At 42.7% G+C, this 17,500-nt stretch overlaps 1 protein-coding gene across 3 annotated transcripts in view; it reads left to right on the forward strand.

Annotated features, from left to right (window-relative positions):
* LEKR1 (leucine, glutamate and lysine rich 1) overlaps positions 1 to 11,436 on the forward strand; it is a 180,579-nt gene extending 169,143 nt beyond the window's left edge. For 2 of the 3 annotated variants that reach the window (XM_019503189.1, XM_019503192.1), the window contains 3 exons: positions 114 to 234; positions 1,412 to 1,711; positions 8,937 to 11,436. In XM_019503189.1, the coding sequence (XP_019358734.1) occupies positions 114 to 234; positions 1,412 to 1,711; positions 8,937 to 9,347 (832 nt within the window). In that variant the 3' untranslated portion in view covers positions 9,348 to 11,436. The remainder of the gene's footprint in view (positions 1 to 113; positions 235 to 1,411; positions 1,712 to 8,936) is intronic. The other variant, XM_019503190.1, reaches the window with a different exon arrangement.
* Positions 11,437 to 17,500: the final 6,064 nt, after the last annotated feature.

Consider the following 17,500-nt stretch of genomic DNA (forward strand, 5'->3'; position numbering starts at 1 on the left):
TCTACCCAGGAGAACACAACATCAACGGAGTCTCCCTATGCCTGAGAAATGGTGTTTGTGCCCAAAAGCTTGCAAAGACTTTTTTAGTAGGTCTAATAAAAGATATCACATCTACACAAAGAAGAGATTCTCATACTCAAGGAAGAAGCTAGGATAGAACTAGACACTGAAAGACAAAAACACCAAGAATTAATCATCAAGTATCAAAAAGATAAGGAAGAGTTACAGAAAAAGGTATGAGAAAATTGAAAGAAAGTTGATGATATCAGAGCAGGTTTGTAACTTTGGGTGCATTCACAAGTGACATTTTTTGTACAATCAGGCCCCTGAAAGCACTCCCCAGCCATAACTTAACATACAAGAACAGCTGTGGAGCACTTTTAAAATAGCCAATCAGGCAAAAAAAAATAACCCTGGTCAAACCAGGTATTGATTTGGGAACTTGTATTCCCTCCAGGGTTAATTTTCTTGTGGAGGGTGGGGGTGGGTTAGTGCTATCAGCTCAGCCCTGCCTCCCTCAGCTGTCAGGGGGGAGGAAGGGGGAGGAGGTTCCTGGCTACTCTGAATGGTGGGGCTAGGGAGAGGGGTGGTTCAGAAGCCTCCTTGGAGGCTGCTGAAGTGCCCCCGCCTGCTGGCCACGGCCGGTACAGGCTTTCTGCAACCCCTCCCCACCCTGACCCAACAGGCAAATGTCCACTGGGGGGGCGGGGGCGAGCTCTAGCTCATGGCACTCTATGTAAAGCGCCATGAGTTAGAGTACAGCCCTAATGTCTGTAGGCACCCTTTGAAAGAAAATATATCAAGGTGAAAATTAATTCCTTAGATTGTGTTTCATTATGTAGGTAGACAGGGAGATCAGTGTGGCAGGAGAGCGGGGGAAGACTGACACAGCCCTGGTTACTCTCCATCTGTTTTGCCTCTCCACACTGCTGCAGCTCCAGCTCTGGCACTGGGCATGTGGTAGTGGCAACTCAGGCTCTAGAACAGGGCACACAGCAGTGGCAGCTCAATTCTGGCACAGGGCCCAAGGCAGGAACTGGAGGTGCTGCTACATGTCCTAAGTCAAAGCCAGAGTTGCAATGTCACCACTGCTTCCTTAGATCCCATGTTGGATTTAGCCTGCAAGGAGCCCCATGGTACTGAACGTGGCCCAATGCAGAAGGTGAGTTCTATACCCCTACTTTAGGCAAACCATTTATTGTCTCTGTGCTCAAGTTTTGATAGAACCGTGAATTCCTCTATGGGTACTATGTAAATATTGTATAAATCCAGAGTAGTATTGATTTTAATACCTCTTAGGACCCGCACATTTCCACTTTCTTATTGTCCTTCAAGCCTCCTTTTGTCAGATATGTAAGTCTTCATAACTTCAGAAATCATTGGATGAAAAGTAATGCAAGATATCTTGCAGGTCCCTGAATTAATATCCAGGGCCACAGATAGCCTAAATGTGGAAGTGGAAATTCTTGAAAAGAAACTACGAGCAGCACAAAACAAACTGACAGAAAAGAACACAGATATGGAAAAAGAAATTCAAAGCCTTAAAAGACTGAATACTGAGCTTGAATTTCAGCTTAAGAAGGAACAGAACAGCAATGATTCGCTTTTGGAGCGTATGAGGAAAGAAATGAAAAAGAAGTCAGATGAACTGGAAAAAATAACCCAGGAACAAACCCAGCTGCTTCAGAATTTGAGTCAGGCTGAAGAAGAGGTAGGAAACTGACCCTGCTATATTTAGTAAGAGACACATGTCCTAGTCTATTATTATTATGAACACACAGCTTTTATAAATCTAAAATTGTACATTTAATGTCTAAAAAGAATTGCATATCTGTAGCATGCTGATTTTACATTTTTTTAATAACTGAATAAACAGTAAGGCCAAATAATGGCACATTTTATGAAGATTATTTTTTTTAAATGTATAAAAGACACAGTAAGACAAGCAATTCAACTAATATATTGTTTCAGCCTCATGCCTCACAACACACCAGAGATGTATTAGGGTGCAAATGAAAAAGCACATGATAGTAATGTTCCATACAGCAGTTGTAAATATACAGGAAAAAATTACAAGAATAATAATTTATTAAGAGTTAAGATAATTTATAAGAACAGTAATTTATAACTAATGTAATTAAATTTAAGGATAATTTATAAGAATAAATTTCATATCACCAATCTAGGCGTGCATAAAGTAGTCTCAAATGTGAAGAGGAGTTAAACTTCTGAATATTCCTATCATCAGCAGTTGTTAAGTACTTGGCATACAATGGGGAAAAACAAGTCTGAAAGACTTGTTTTTTTTATATACCGAACAAGAAATGTATTAGACTAAGGAACATAATAATTACAAGATGATGATAATGAGTATTATTAATACTACTACAACTACTACTACTAATAATAAGCCAGTGATTCCCACAGTTCGGGCAATTCCCCTTTTTCTGCTCTAAAATGTGGTCCGTGCTTCCAGAATAGCCATGCAGAAAAGCGTGAGGTTAGCTTTATACACCAGTAAGCAAGAGAATGGGAATTTTGGTGGTTTGCAGAATTAAAACAGGTTTGAATCTTTCACTGGGAATGGGGAAGAAAAGTTAGCCCTAACTTTTTCCTATACATTTTCTGTGGAAAGAAATAGTTAAAGAACCACTTTGTAAGGGGTTTATTATTTTTTATACATATTATCATGTGACTTGAGCAACAGGCACTTTGCACTCAGATGGCACACAGGTTAGATAGGTTGAATAAAGCCTCTAATTATGCTGTTCTTCTATTGTTCATGACTTTGTATAACTTCTTCCAGTAAATTTCTTTGCTGTCTCACCTCATCAAATTCTGCTTCTACATATGCTTTAAAGCAGGTGTCAGGTTCTTACCATTTAGATAAAGCTGTTTAGTGAAAAAGCCTTTGTTTCCCCAGTGATTTTTCTGGATTTGAAAACAACCTGCATGTCCCTCAGAAGTAATAGCCTCAGATCTTCATGGGAAATATTTTTAACAGCAAAGCTTTTAAGCAGAAGTGCTGCTTACCTTGATTCAAATGTTCCTGAATTTTCATCAGGTGGAAAAAATGGTTTCTAAGGAACCCAGTGGTTTGGGCATGTCATAGTTTCATAGCTGGTCGGGTCGGAAGGGACCTGAGCAGATCACCAAGGCCGACCCCCTGCCATGGGCAGAAAAGAGTACTGGGGTTAAACAACACCGGCAAGGTGTTCATTTAGCCTCCTGTTAAAGACCCCCAGAGTAGGAGCTAGCACCACTTCTCTTGGAAGTTGGTTCCAGATCCTAGCCTCCCTGATAGTGAAGTAGCACCTCCTAATGTCTAATCTGAATCTATCCTCTGCCAGCTTGTGACCATTATTTCTAGTCACTCCTGGTAGCGCTTGGGGGAACAGGGACTCCCCCAGTGCCTGACTAGTTTGTAACAGGCCACTAGATCCCTCCTCAGCCTTCTCTTGTGGAGGCTGAACAGGTTCAGGTCCCGTAGCCTCTCCTCATAGGGCCTGCCCTGCTGCCCCCTGATCATGCGGGTGGCCCTCCTCTGGACCCTCTCCATGTTGTCCACATCCCTCTTGAAGTGTGGCGCCCAGAACTGGATGCAGTACTCCAGCTGCGGCCTGACCAGTGCCACATAGAGGGGGAGGATCACCTCCTTGGACCTGCTTGAGATGCATCTGTGGATGCGTGACAAGGTACGGTTGGCCTTCCTGACCGCTCATCTTCCAACTTGATTGTTCTGATCTATAGTTCTCAGGCCTCACTGATTTCAGTAGCCCTCTTAAAGCCATTCAAAGAAAGGTCACTGAGATTCTATGCTATTTATTAGACCTTAGCTGCTTTGTTGTAGCAGTTCACCATCTCAGTCTTGCACGCAGCCTGAAAAAGAAACTACAAGTCTCATTCTCAAGATGCTACATGAATATGAACCTGCCTACAACTCGGCTCATTCCTACAGTTAGGGAATGGCTAGTGTGCAAACCAAGGTATATTTTGCATGAATTAGAGTGCTGTCTACTTGCTATTTCTTTGTCATTCTCCTGTTTCAGGGGCACTCAGATTTTTTCATGGTTTATTGGAGAAATTGTCTTATGGACCACTTCCCATCCATGATCATATATAACGTTTCTGTGGCAACTCCAGCAGTTACTTAGCTGGACAAGTAACTTTAAGAAAGTACACATATATACTTTTTAGCCATCTAGAGTGCTGTGAGTGCTTTGACCTTATTGACCAGGTACAATCATTACACTTTAACTGGTATAAGTGATCGGAAACTGGTCTATACCCATAACAAAACAGAAGTTCAGTACTTAAACTGGTTTAAGAATGGTGGAATCCATTCTAAGATTTGCACCCCTTCCCACCGCCAACCCACACCCCCCGCCACCGAAGGGCAAATATGTGTTCGTCACTGATCTAAACTACACTGCTTACACAAAACTTAGATCAATTCTGCCTTGAGCTTTTTGAATGTCTGTCCCTAGCCTTTGAATCAAGTTAATTCTGTTGTTTTTTGCTCTTCCTTTAGTCTCTCCATCTCATCTGCCCTGTTTGTCTTAGACAGGAAGGTAGAAGTACACTATTACTAATACTGTACTCGGCTTCCATGTAACATTATTTTGGGAAATTCCATCATTTGTGAAGAATTTCAGTTATCTTATTAGGGATCAGGAACAATATTATAAATTTGGTCTATCATCATAGTAAATAGTTTCCAAACAATCCCAAGATAGAAAATGTTTGCCTAAACTATTTAACAAAAAATAATGATTAAAGAATGCATTTGCAAAACTTCAGGAGCAGTTCTCAATCATTTAGCTTAAAGATGAGCACTAATGTGCTAAATGACTTATTCACAATGATGTGACCAACTTGACCAATAGAAATAAGCAAAACAGCCAATGCCTTGGCTTGCATGAATTTTTCACTGTCTGGATTACTCATACACTTTTCATAAAATTCTACAACAAGAGTTGTCATTCTTGCCTCTACGAAAATGGTTCTGTAAGACTGGAGTTAGAATATTGCCGGTAGAAATCTTGTAGTTTGAACCCGGTGGTCTTTTCTTCTGTCCAGTTTAAACCGGTTTTTATTTATTATTTTTTGCCATCAGAGGCTGCCTCATGTTCTTCATGCTGTGTTTGCTTTCTCAGCCTTTAAAATCTCTATTTTATTTTTTGAAAATTAGCTAGATTGCTCTGATTTCATGTTTTAGCTAATGAAGTTCCCTCCTAGTTCTAGTACCAGCCACTCCAGTCCCAAGAATGCCCAAGCTCACAATATGGGTCACTTACCACAGTTTTAACTTGAAAGGCAAAGCCATCTGACATGGCTGAGTTCAGTTAATATCACTTATGACCAAGGATCCTGGTTTTCCCTGATAAAAAAATCACAAATTTTCTGATAAAATCCACAAAATCTGTGATTAAAATGAAAGGCCCCGGCCCTGCTAGTAGCCCTCCCTCCCTGCCACAGCCCCTCAGCCCTGCTGGTGCCCCTCATTTCCCCCCCACAGCCCCCTGACTCTGCAGGTGCACCTCCCCCCTCCAGCCCTGCTGGTGCTCTTCAATCCCTTCCCACAACCCTCTGGCCCTGCTGGTGCCCCTCACTCCCCCATTGCCCCAGCCCTGCTGGTGCCTCTCACCCCCACTCAAGGCTCCTGCTCCCCCAGCCCCGCTGGAGGGGGCTCCCAGCTGCCAGGGCTAGGGGCCAGGGACCTGGGTCCTCCCTGGCAGGAGGTGGCAGCTGCTGCAGCAGAGCAGAGCCCAGCTCCCTCTCCCCCCCGCCCCGCTGCTGCCTGCTGCCCGCTGCAGGCTCAGACGGGAGGGGGCGGCTGCTTTCCACCATGGCATGCACTCCTGGGGGGCACAGGGACCCCCACATATATGCAGGGACCCTCTGCTGCAGCTCCTGCCCTGCTGCCCTTCCCTGGTGCCTCCACAGCTCAGAGTATGGGACCCAGCGCTGCCAGTAACAGTGGAGCTGCACAGGAAGCTGCCTGCCCCTGCGAGCTCTGCGCTGCCCTAGCAAGGTGTCCCCTGTGCACGTGACTTCAGTGGGGGTGGCAGCATGGGGTTGTGCATGGGGGACCCCGGCAGCATGGGGCTTGCAGTGGCAGGCAGCTTTCTGTGCAAATCTGCTGTTCCCTGTAGCACCGGGTCACAAACGCTGGGCTGTGGAGACTCTGGGGGAGGACATCAGGGTGGCAGCCCAAACCTGAAGTGGGCAGCATGCAGCCCCCGCCCTGCACACAACTGTGGGGGGCATGGGTCCCCCTGCCTCCCTGGGAATGTGTACAGTGGTAGGGAGCCAGCCCCGCCTCCCAGACAAGCCACCTGTGGCACTGTCCCACTCCCCACCAGGGCCCTGCAGCTGCATGTTGCGGCGCCAGGCCCCAAGCCCAGGCACTGCCCAGCTGGGCAGCAGCCCCAGACCTCCTCAACTCCCTGCATCCCTTCCTCCCTCCCTATGGGGGCCTCAATCTGCACCCCCAGTTTATCTTCAGGAGCTGCTCCAGGCTGCCTGGTGGCCATGGTGCCCCTTGCCTGACCACCATCCTCCTGCTCCCCACCAGCTCCCTGCAGGCTGTAACTCTGCCAGCCTGCAGGGGGCTCATTGCAAAACTGCACAATCCATGGGTTTCTCTGGTAAAATAAGAAATCTGTGCTTGCCTCCAGTAAAAGGTAAAATCCGTGGGTTACTCCATTTTTCTGGGGAAAACAGAAAACCCAGATCCCTGCTTATATCTGATTGCTTGCTACATAGGATCCCAGACACCCAGGATTCCAGATGCCCAGGATTTCACCAATCACTGGCTAGTTGTAGCCTAACATTTCATAGATTTCATAGACATTTGGGCTGGAAGGGACCCCGGAGGATCATCGAGTCCTGTCCCCTGCCCCAGGGGCAGGAAGTCAGCAGGGATCATAGGATCCCAGCAAGATAAGCATCCAAATGTGTCTTGAAGGTGTTCAAAGTGGGTGCTTGAACCACCTCCGGCAGCAGTCTATTCCAAACCTTGGGGGATCGGACAGTGAAGAAGTTCTTTCTTATGTCCAGCCTGAATCGGTCACAGTGGAGTTTGTGACCGTTCGATCTTGTCATCGATTTTGGGGGGCTCTGGTGAACAGATGTTCCCCCAGAACCTGATGAGCACCCCTGATAAACTTATAGGTGGCCACCAGATCACCCCTGAGCCTGTGCTTTTCCAGGCTGAATAGCCCCGTTGCTCGCAGCCTCTCATAATAAGGTCTGTTTTCCTGACCTCTGATCATGCTCGTGGCTCTTCTCTGCACCCTCTCAAGCTTCTCCACATCGCTTTTGAATTGTGGAGCCCAAAACTGGACGCAGTACTCCAGCTGCGGCCTCCCCAAGGCTGAGTACAATGGGAGAAAGACGTAGATGTTGATAGCTATTAACAATACCAACTGGCAGCCATCTGAGAATCTGGGGTTGGGGGCTATTTTCCTTCTTCCTTTTCTTTTTTTTGGTTGTCTGCCTTCTGATCTGAGTAGTTGCCAGTACTAAAGTACTTGTCTCCCTTCATTTTTTCCCTTTTCTTTTTCCCTTCATCTTGGCTCTTCCTCAGTAAATTGCGGTATGTAGCAAGCAAGGGAAATGAGCTGGTTATTTTTGCTGCTTCTTTGTGACCCCATCTTTTCTTTTATTCTTTTCCCTGCTCCTGGCCTCCTTCCCCTCTACCTCCCCTCCACCACCTTCCCATTCCATCTGATGCTATTTTATGAACACCTCACTTTTGGGATTGTTGTATGTGACATTACTTGTATATTAATCTTATCTCAGCTTCCTTCCCCACTGTCTTTCCTTCTTTTCTACAAACAGGCATCCCCTTCTCCCTGTTTTCAAGGTGTGTGAGCAGATTTACAACAGTAATTTCATGGTAACTCACTTTTCTGTTTCCCATTTCTGCCAACAATTGTGAATGGAGGGTTGGCAAGAGTGAATGTCTGGGATTACAGCTAATGTTGCCCTTTGAGCAGCTTTCAAAGATACCAGTTGTGATGAGTTTTTGAGACTCATGGTTTGCCATCTCATTTGATCCAAATCTAAGATCATAGGTCATTGGCTTTGGAATGACACAATGCATAGCAGCAGTGATGGGGAAAGTTGGCAGGCCTTGTAACAAATTCTTTGATTCAGAGACCCTTGGAAATAATATAAGCATCATAACAGAGGATAATAAATGCACTACTTTCTTTTTAATGAAAGTTGAGCTAGGAAAAATGTATTTCCTGATAACTCTTGAGATGCATTACGGATTCAGCAGATTAGATGTTCCATTGTAGCTTTTAGTAAATTGCTATTTGACAATTTGAGGCAGAAGTGAACTTGTGACCTTTTAGAACAGCTCTTATGCAAACACTGAAAATAAAATAAAAATGCCCCAATAGTGTGACTAAGCAGGAATACGGGAAATATTTAGCATGAGTTTTAACTGTGGAAGCAGATTGCAAGATGGCATATGAAATTTTTAACCACTAAGTGCTGAAAAAGTAGAAGTCTTCTGGCAAAAAAAATATATCTACTGTGCTGTCCATCCAGGCTACCTACACCAAGTTGTTAGAAGACTGTGAGCCAAATACCTGTATTTAGATGTATGTAGTCATCTCAAACCAGCTCTTCACTTGCCATCAGGTCAGGTTATACTTCACTGTGCACCACTTACAGGGCAGTTGTTTTGACAGATAAAACTGTGAAAAAAGAACAGAGCCCAGGTGAAAAACTAGAAATGTGGGTATCTGGTTTGCTTTGGCCATTTTTATTATCATTTTAGACCCCCTTCCTTATCCTGTGTGGTACCATACATCCTCTGATCCTCAGTACCTTCAGTTCGAGGAGTTCAACACATGTAGCATGTGTCTTTTTTTTTATTGTTGGTATTTCACAAAGCATGTGTTTCTTTCTGCTTTCAGAACTCTCTTCTCCAGGAAACGGTGCGCAGGGAGTGTGAGGAACGCTATGGACTAACCGAAGCATTGACTCAAGCCAGAGAACAAATACTGGAACTGAAGACACTCAGTGGAAACTTCCCATTGTCACAGTGTTCTCTCACTCAGGGCAGTGTAACCTCCTGTGCTGCACTGGTCAATAGTTATGGGCAAAAAAACCTTATAAGTCCAAACTCTGGGAAGGAAATCAAACTCTCAGGGCTGTGTGGCATTTCAAGAGCTGCTAATACACCAGCATCCAATAAGCACAAGAGCAATGGTGATGTGGGTTTACCAGTTCTAACTCCACCACATCCTCCTAGAGGAAGAGCATCTCTGAATGAATCCAGGAGCAGAATAACTGCAATTATAAGGAGACAACTGAGTCAGCTTTAATATATAGAAATGACAAGGACAGATTGTTTTATATATCTGTGTAGCACAGGAAAGACCCTTCAGTGCATCGTGTAGTCACTTGGTGGTGTATCATAGGGGCATAAATGACTCAGAAGTTCTTTCTTGAAGATTAGTGCATTTCTATTTTTCAAGAACTTAAAACTAAGCTAAAACTTACTTTCAGATACTTATATCTCACAACACAAGGAGAGCAAACATGTAACTAAATTATTTGCAAAATTATTTTTCCCTAAATCACCCTTTTGTCTGTGTTTTTCTGTTTCAGTGTTACCCAGTAATTACATCACTAGCTACTAGTTTACAAAATTGCCAAATTTGCCACTCTTTCATTCTTGCAAATTGTCTTATTTAAGCCATGAGACGAACTAATCATGGAGTAACATATTACTCAGCAGGAGAGACATTGGCAGAATCTAAACCTGAAGAACAGACAAAACACTGTCAGGGGAACACCCTCCCACCTAATAGTCTATCAGTTTTTAACCCATTCTAACAAATGTGTAGCACCACTAATGCAGGGCAGTGTAGTGATTTGGACCAGGTCTTCAACTGGTGTAAATTGGCATAAGGTCATTGCAGTCCATGGAGCTGTGCCAATTTAGGCATTTGAGAATCTAGAAGTAAACTCTTTTAAACTCTTTCCTTGAGAGAAAAATCTCTGAATGAAAACCGTCACAGACTCCAAAGCCAGTGCTCATCTGTACCTGTGGCAGGACATAAAGTTTTCTTTGTGGGCTCCACAAGTGGTGTGAAGGATTCAGTAATGCCTGGTCCGGCTCTGCTGCAGTCTGAAAGATGTGGCCTTTTTTTTTTCCCATCATGCAAGCAGGTTTTAGCATGAGATGATTTTTCTATGTATAAGAACAGGCATAGAGTTGTGAAACAGGAGGAATAATATTTCTATTTTACATGTGTAAAACTGGTTTGTTTTAGAGCCTTCCACAAGGATACTTTTATTTGGGGGGGGAACCCAAGTGGTCTGTCATCGCATAATGAGCTTAAGGTAATAAGGTATGTCTGCACTTCAGACTACGAGGTAGTGTAGAGATACCCAAGATGCAGTATCACACAACTTGGCATAGGCTAATATACCCAAGAAGCAGCAGATAATTTATCCTGTGTTAAGCTTCATGCTGCCATGGTTTGCCTGCTAACCTACTAGGAGGTAGGTTAAATGAGGAGTTTTTGGAAATTCTCAGAAACATCAAAAATCAGAGGACTGAGAATCTGAACTGTCCTTTTGAAAGCTTTGGCATTGGGCACAGTGTCCCCCTATAATCGAGCTATTTCTTCTTTATGGGACACTTTAATTTCTATCTACAAAATGTACCCTGACCTCCTCTTGATTTCTGAGTCACAAGGCATTCAGAACATCTGAAATGACAGCAATCCATAATTTGTGTCCTCTAAGGCTCTAATTATGATCTCACAGTGGAATAGATCCTGTGAAATGAAGTTACAAAAGATAAAAGTCGTGTCACAAATCCAAATCAGTGAAGAATGTAGGTTAACAATCTAGGGTGAGTTTTTGGAACTACTTGATCTTTTCTAATCTTGGCTCTCATTGAAGTCATTTGTAAAACTGCTGTTGACAATACTGAGCTTTCTGAAAATTCCACCCATATTCACTAGCCCACAAACCAAAAAAGAGGATTTGTCAGCTGCTAAAGTCTACTCTTATCATTACTGTTTTATTAAAATTACTTAATTTGACTGACCCATATGGTAAACTATATGGACCTGATTCTATTGTGGTTTATTCAGGCAAAACTCCTGTCAGCTACAAAGAGCTTTTCCTGCCAAGGAATAGTGTGATTTGGACATCAACAAAGGGGTGTAAGTGTAACTATGAAGGGGCAGTTTGTATCATTGAGCTCTGCTTGGTTTGGGTCCTGACATTAGGAAGAGAAAGCCGCCATTCCAGTTCCCAAAGCTGCATCTAAACAGGCAGTGTAAGGGCTGCTGTACGTTCGTTCCACTTGCATTCCACTATGGACTGCTGCGCCACTCAGGGATCAGAATATAGTGAATTCTGTGTTATACCCTTGTGTTGTGTAGGAAGAAGGAAGGGTGCATAGGGATAAAAAAAATTACCTCCATTGACTTTATTTTTCTATATTAGTGGATTCCCTAGTTACCATGTTAGGTTAACTATTCATCCCCTTTGTGCTGCTGCTGCAGTTCAGAACGGGCAGTATCAAAGCCTAGAAGCTGGCCCTCTGTATCCCTGTTTTGATCACAGGCCTTGACTTAATATCTATAAACTGTAAAAAAAAAAAAAAAAAAAAAAAAAAAAAAAAAAGATGCCAACCTAAAATTTTGAGAACAACTGTTGGAGTCTGGTAGCTAGCAGCAAAAAAGCAGGTAAATCATGGGTCAAGGAGCTCATCAAGAACAAGTCCTTCTCTTTCTGCCCCACATCACAGAAATCTAGAACTTTATTTGCTAGGCAATAAGACAAAATGCATTCGTGTCAGGAAATCCTGCTCATTGGTGAAAATGAATATGAAAATATGATAGTATTTAAATTACTTTCATTTGACCAAAATAAAACATTTAAAAATAAAATAGATAAAATATTTAGATGAAATTCAGCAACAGCATGGAAAATATATTGTAAAAATCCTAATCATAATAGTAAGCTGTGGTTCAGGTAATAACATTGACTGAAGAAAGTACTTTCATTTAAAAAAATTATGGTATTTCTAAGGCAGATTTGTTTAAGATCCAGTCATACACTATAAAAGAAAAGAAACAATTTTGAAAGGCATACAGGTCCTCAGCTTCAGAGCATAAATCAACCTTTTACTGTCAAGAGATAGAAGAAAGCTTTCCTTAGAGCATGTTATTCCATAACTGCCCAACATATGATTTCTCATACCTTCTTCTGAAACAGCTGGTGTTGGCTGTTTTTCCTGAATGGCGTTTTTTATATCCCTAAATCTTTCCAAAGAAATCTTAATCTGTCTAATAACATACAGATTTTTTTTACTGCTGAACTTTATCAATGGGGATTACCCACTAGTTTTAAACTTCAGTTCACCTTAAGATATCAACTTAACACTGATACTAATTGGAAAGAAGAGACTACCCTTAAACATTGAAGCACTACACATGAAATATGTTTTAGGAGTCACACAAATTACTTGACCCACACGGAAAAAAGCAATACTTGTATTGCATTGTGTCACACATAGTATTAATGGTAAACATGATTTATTTCATTCTCCAGCTGTTGCAGAATCTGGTACAAAACTAAAATTGATGAGCAACCAATGTAACGCAGCTTAGATCAGAGGATGAACCAACCCCATGAATCAGAAATACAAAGTTGACATATTTTTCTCCCCAACTTCCATTCTGCACCAAGCACAGGTTAGTTACGTCTCATAATCAGGGCCAATAATCTTGATAGGAACTAACCAATAATTCATTTAGTTCTTACAGACCATATAGCTGAATACTTTTCAAACACATTTTCTGTACATCTTCTGCTATCTATCTAGAACTCAATGACTTTTAAAAGTGGAGGCACCCTGGCACATGACAGAGGGAATGAGTTACAGAAAGCCCATGCTATGGTGAAGAATGGGAAAAGTGTGCCATATGTGGAGCCGACAGTAAGGCAGAGGAAAATAGGGAAAACCTGGGAAATGGAGAGACAGAACCTGTGGCAGGGGAGAATATATGAGGGTATCAGATTTACAAGGGGTTTCAGTGCCACAGCCTTTAGGGTCTCTTTGAATGCCCCTTTGAAGCTAGTCCCAAGGCATCACTTAGGCTAGGGACAGACATTCAAAAAGCCTGAATTGATTCAATCTTTGCAGGTCAGTCTAATCTGGCTAGGCTAAATCAGTATTGTAACCTGACAGACATCCCAGAAATGCAGGCACATACCTTCAGTGGCTCTGGCTACAAGGCAGGGAGCACTAGAGCAGCCCTTCCTCCCCTTCCACCGGGCTGAGTTGAGCAGGGGGTGGCCAGGCCCCAGCAGGACGCTGTGATTAGGGAGCCCCACCCCCCTAGACAACAAAGCATTTATCAGCTCTGTTATCCACATTTAACACCCCATCAGAAAACAAAACTTTGCTCATTACAAGCTCTTCTTATACAGCTTTTCCAAAGGAAGGAATGGAGGGACATTACCATCTGAGCTGTTGATTACCTCCAAAAGCCCTAAGTGGACACTGTCCTATCTGCCTTACACAGCATTAGCTAGCATACCTCATGCTGGCTACAGTCCGTGCTGTCAGAGACAGGAGGAAAGGATCTCTGTTTAAGCAGTGGGGTGGGGGGGAGGGGGAGGGAGGTAAAGGGAAGCCAGCAGACCCTGCTGTGCCTGCAAGTCTGTACCGGAGCTCTGGCTAGGGAGCAGAGGGGAGGGGCCGGGCCAGCCCTGCTGTGGAGCAGAAAGCTGCTCCCAGCCCACACTGGGATGCTGGGAGTGTCTGGTTTAGCTTAAACCAGCAAAGGGTCTGGGACAGACATCGCATAAACTGGTTTGGCTCAAATCAGTCAAGTCTGACACTACATTCAACCAAGTTTATCTCAAACCGGTTTCAGCCATTTTCAAACCGCTTTATGTGCACTGAACATTTGTTCTGTTACAGGTTTAAACCAGTTAATTCCATGACTATGCCTTTGGGGTAAAACCTCTTTCCCACCTAGCCCTCATGAGCAAGTCAAATTGAGTTAAAATTCTTCTTAGCCCTTCCAGTAGTAACAAAGAGCAGTTATTTCAAAACAAGCATGTGTTAGTCAGCTGGAACATAGTGTGTATGGTCCTTTGGCTATGACTGAAGCCAAACCTAACTCAGAGCCACGAGGGTCGCAGTTTCCACAAGCTTTTCCAGGGGCCTCCTGACTTCCTTCTACACACCACAATGCTGAACCACCCAGAGATATCAGAGTTAGCTCCTCACGAGGTTAATTAGTCTGAGTGAAGCATTGTGTCAATGCAGCTTTACCACTTCTGGGACCTGGGTTAGCCTGGTGATCGCTGCATGGCACCGCATTGTTCCATGTACACCTCCTCACTGGGTCTGTATCTCTGTTCTGTTATCTTGTATAGCAGCCAGATTGTTCAGACCTGAGACCTTTATCTCATGGGGTTTAAAGGTGCACTGTCTTGATTTTAGTCACTGCATCTTCATTTGTCTCCCCCAGGCACTCCATTCAGAGGAAATCTTTAGTTTCTATTTCTGAGTGAACATTTGGTAGATGATACAATATTGTTCGCTTTGAATATATAGCACTTAATGTATTTTGTAAGCATTTTTCTTTACATTACCCATTATCATGCAAAAAGTGTGGTACTATTGCAAAGTAAAAGAGCAGATGAAATAGGATAAAGAACTTATTTCGTTATAAAAAAAATCCAGTTTGTTAGAATTACTTAATATTGGGTTTAACTACATATGACCTATTTGTTTATTCTGTTGTCTCTAATTAATACACATAGGTAGATAAGTTTGTTCTTCAACTATATCCAAGGCAAACTCAATCAGCAGATGCTACAGCTTGAAATAATATAGTCTCATAACACTTATGACTTATGTGGTAACTTTTCATCCTCAAAGCACTGTACAAAATTAATTTCGGTACAATAATGAAAAGGATTCTGCAAGAGACTTCTGTGCAAAAGTTTTTAATGCTGGAAATATAATTTGTGTGATGGAAAATCATAACAGCTGGCATTGCATTGTGAACTGTTTCCAGATAATGAAAAAATAATCTTCCAAGTAAGGGTGGACTGTTCCAGCATATTATTTTTGCCTGTCTCTAAAGGGATATCCTCCTACCCTCTGAAAATGAGTGACAAATGTTCCATAGATGCAGTTTTCCATCTGGAGCCTTGAATCGTTGATGAATTAAGGTCAGTTCCAGGATGTGACTGTACTTCTTCCCAGTTAACTAAAAGATGATGACTTACTAGTCCACAGTATCAAAGACTTTCTTCCACATAACAAAGATCTCATTACAATAATATTGCAACTGAAGCAGGTAAAATGTTGTCCTTACCATACCAGCAAAGTAGTACATGTCTGGGTTTAAAGTTAAGATGGGTAATGTTGGTACAATGCCATTTTGGCAGTATTAGCATTACATTAATCTAAGCGGACAATTGGCAATGATAATTTGACATTTAATGTAATACAAAAATGAGACCTTTTCAAAGGTCTCTTAAAACTTTCCTTAAAACAAAAATCTCAAGTATGTCCCAAAAATTAGGGTATGTGTAATATTGATGCCATGACAGACAGTCCTTTCTGTAGGCTCTGATAGTTTTGACCCCCAACATTTTAGTGATGCATCACATACAAAAGACACCTGTTCAATGCTACCTGAAGAGTACTGCATTGTGTCTTATCCATGTAAATTGTTGCATACAAGAAGAAAATAGTGACTCATGGCTGGCTGAAACTCCTAGGAGTAAGTTTGGGGTTGATTGTTTACATCCTAAAAGGTCAGCAATACCAAGGTCCAAAGCAAAGCAATGTTAACCAAATGACTGGCTTCCCAGAGGGCAATAATGATTTGTTCTTGCCTACAAAGATTGCATTTCCATTAGAACATTCTTACAACATAAAATAGAGAAAATCAAGATGAGAACTTAATAAATGTGTCCTGGACTTCTCTCCAAGGGAGGAGATGTTTCTGAGCAGATTACAGGGTGAGGCTTGTAAATGTAACACTAGGATTTACTGAACTACCAGATTGTTGTTTATCAACAATGTCACTTGGTACTGATATTGCTATAAGCCAGAGGTGTCAAACATCAGGCCCCTGAGCTGGATCCAACCTGTGAAACCTTGTCATCTGGCTCCCAGTGTTGCCCCTGGACCTCAGAGTAGACCATGTGGCATGCACAGGGCCCAGGACACATGGCATCCACTCTGGCCACTCAAGAGGCCATCGTCACATGCCTTGCCCATCCAGCCAGTTTGGGATCTGCAGTGGCCACTCTGGGACCTGTGCGTCATGTAACCTGGGTCCCAGAGTGGTCACCACAGGCTCTGAGACCAGCATGCATGGTGGTGTGGTGGGGTGTCCATGGACATGATCTGGATCATTGACTGGCCCCACACCACTCAACTGGCTGGGGCTAGATGAGTTTGACACCCCCGTTATAAGCTAATATTGGCTTAATACTGTGTGATACAAAAATGGCTGATGTGTTGAAATTCTATCATATTCATGATCAATTTAATGTTTGCCATGTATAATCATATTGATGAACTCTATTATAATGTCATAAATTGTTATCATTTCTGCAACAGAAATTATAATATATTTACATAATTAATCACACCACTGAAGTGTTGTATTGTATATTCACTTTGCATATTGTATGAGGGTTAGTCAGAAAGCAGTGCCTTCTATTTTTATCCTCAGACAGCTATTATTGAAAAATATTAAACTTGCATGGACAGTTTGCACATTATCACTATACATGGATTCATAGATTTCATAGACATTAGGACTGGAAGGGATCTCGTGAGATCATTGGGTCGAGCCCCCTGCCCAAGGGGCTGGAACTCAGCTGGGGTCAGATCACTCCAGCAAGATAAGCATCCAAGCATTTCTTAAAGGTATCCAGAGTAGGTGCTTGGACCACTTCTGGGGGAGGGGGGGTCTATTCCAGACTCTGGAGACTCAGACAGTAAAAAAGTTTTTCCTTATGTCCAGTCTAAAATGGTCTTCCAGCAGTTTGTGACCATTATACCTTGTCTTCCCTTGGGGTGTCCTGGTGAGCAAACTTTCTCCCAGTTCCTGATGCACATCCCTTATGTACTTATAGGCTGCCACCAAGTTACCTCTGAGCCTTTGCTTCTCCAGGCTGAAGAGTCCCACACCTCTCAGCCTTTCCTCATAAGGCCTGTTCTCTTGACCTCTAATCATGCATGTGGGTCTCCTCTGGACTCTGCTACTGCATGTGATGTTTCAGTTTCTTCAGGGTCTTGACACAGTTTACTGTGGCCCCCATAGGCAGGAAGTCAACAAGAAGAACACGCTCTATGTCTATGACTTGCTTAGAAAATAAAAATTAGGAGGTATTATTTACTGACTGATCCTTGTAACATTATCCATAGGTAATGACATTTTGGATTATCAGCACAGATTAGGTCTGA

This window comes from Gavialis gangeticus, unplaced genomic scaffold, assembly GCF_001723915.1.
Source record: "Gavialis gangeticus isolate Ggan-Ray unplaced genomic scaffold, GavGan_comp1, whole genome shotgun sequence".
Taxonomy (NCBI): Eukaryota; Metazoa; Chordata; order Crocodylia; family Gavialidae; genus Gavialis; species Gavialis gangeticus.